The sequence below is a fragment of the Octopus bimaculoides genome, chromosome 14, assembly GCF_001194135.2.
Source record: "Octopus bimaculoides isolate UCB-OBI-ISO-001 chromosome 14, ASM119413v2, whole genome shotgun sequence".
Taxonomy (NCBI): domain Eukaryota; kingdom Metazoa; phylum Mollusca; class Cephalopoda; order Octopoda; family Octopodidae; genus Octopus; species Octopus bimaculoides.
The window spans coordinates 19,985,596-19,986,668 of record NC_068994.1 but is presented as its reverse complement, the minus strand read 5'-3'; the positions used below and the strand labels follow the sequence as shown (position 1 = coordinate 19,986,668).

The window sequence follows — 1,073 nt, the reverse complement described above, 5'->3', positions numbered from 1 at the left end:
ATATATATATATATATATAAGGGAGTGATCGTGCGAGAGTATACACTTAAGATTGGAAATAAATAGAGATATGTATATGTGTGTGTATTTATGGATATATAAGTGCATGTATATATGTGTATGGGTATACATAAATAGGTTATGTATGAGTCTGTGTATGTGTGTATGTATCTGACCAATGAATACTAATGATCAGTGTAGGAAATTCCCATGTGCAGCCAGCCATGAAGAACAAACCTGAAATACAACCAAACAGAAGACAATACCGCTGTAAGGCTAGCCTGTGCCACACACTACCTTCAATATAGTCGGGCAAACGCGCTCTCACAGCTCACACCATGAGGATTTCAGCCATAACCAAATTCAAACTACTATCCCAATCTCTATATTGCGGAGAAACACACAGGTTCGGTATGAAAATACAAATACGAATATTCTGTTTGTAGTCACGCATAATCCTAGAAACCACAGCAGCCCGCACTCAGCCAAACGATATCTCCCAGTTCTACATCAATCACCAAATCTCCAACGAATGATTAAAAATTCACAAATTATCAATAGTCGAAGACAACCACCTAACCTCAAGAGACTCCTAACAAAGGTGAGATTCACATTTGAAAAAGAAACGATGCAAGTAACTAATTGCAGTTTTGGGACATGAGAATTAATTGAGTAAGGGACAACCAAAAGGTTCAAGAATGGGAAGGAATTAAAAGTGACTGCAAACATGAATTGCAAAATAAAAAACCTCATCTACTGCATTACATGCCGCCCACAATGCAATGGAAACTACATTGGAGAAACAGGAAGGAAACTGGCCGGCCGTGTAAATGTGCATAAACAACAAATTACGGCCATTCTTAGGAATATCCCATGCAGTGAACATCTAGATATCTGTGCAAATGGAAAATTAAAAATATTCCCTTTTTACAAAATAAACAATTAAAATGTACAACTACGAAAGGTAAAAGAAGAATACTTTATAGGAATTTTTGTTTAAAAAATAACTCTTACACTTCAAAAACTGTATTAAGTAATCCTCATAGACTTTCAAATATATATATATATATATA

General features: G+C 35.2%; 1 protein-coding gene across 1 annotated transcript in view; it reads right to left on the bottom strand.

Moving 5' to 3' along the window:
• The window catches only part of LOC128249431 (uncharacterized), a 7,658-nt gene extending 7,204 nt beyond the window's left edge, over positions 1 to 454 (bottom strand). The window contains exon 1 of the mRNA XM_052973032.1: positions 336 to 454. Coding sequence (XP_052828992.1) covers positions 336 to 454 — 119 coding nt within the window. The remainder of the gene's footprint in view (positions 1 to 335) is intronic.
• Positions 455 to 1,073: the final 619 nt, after the last annotated feature.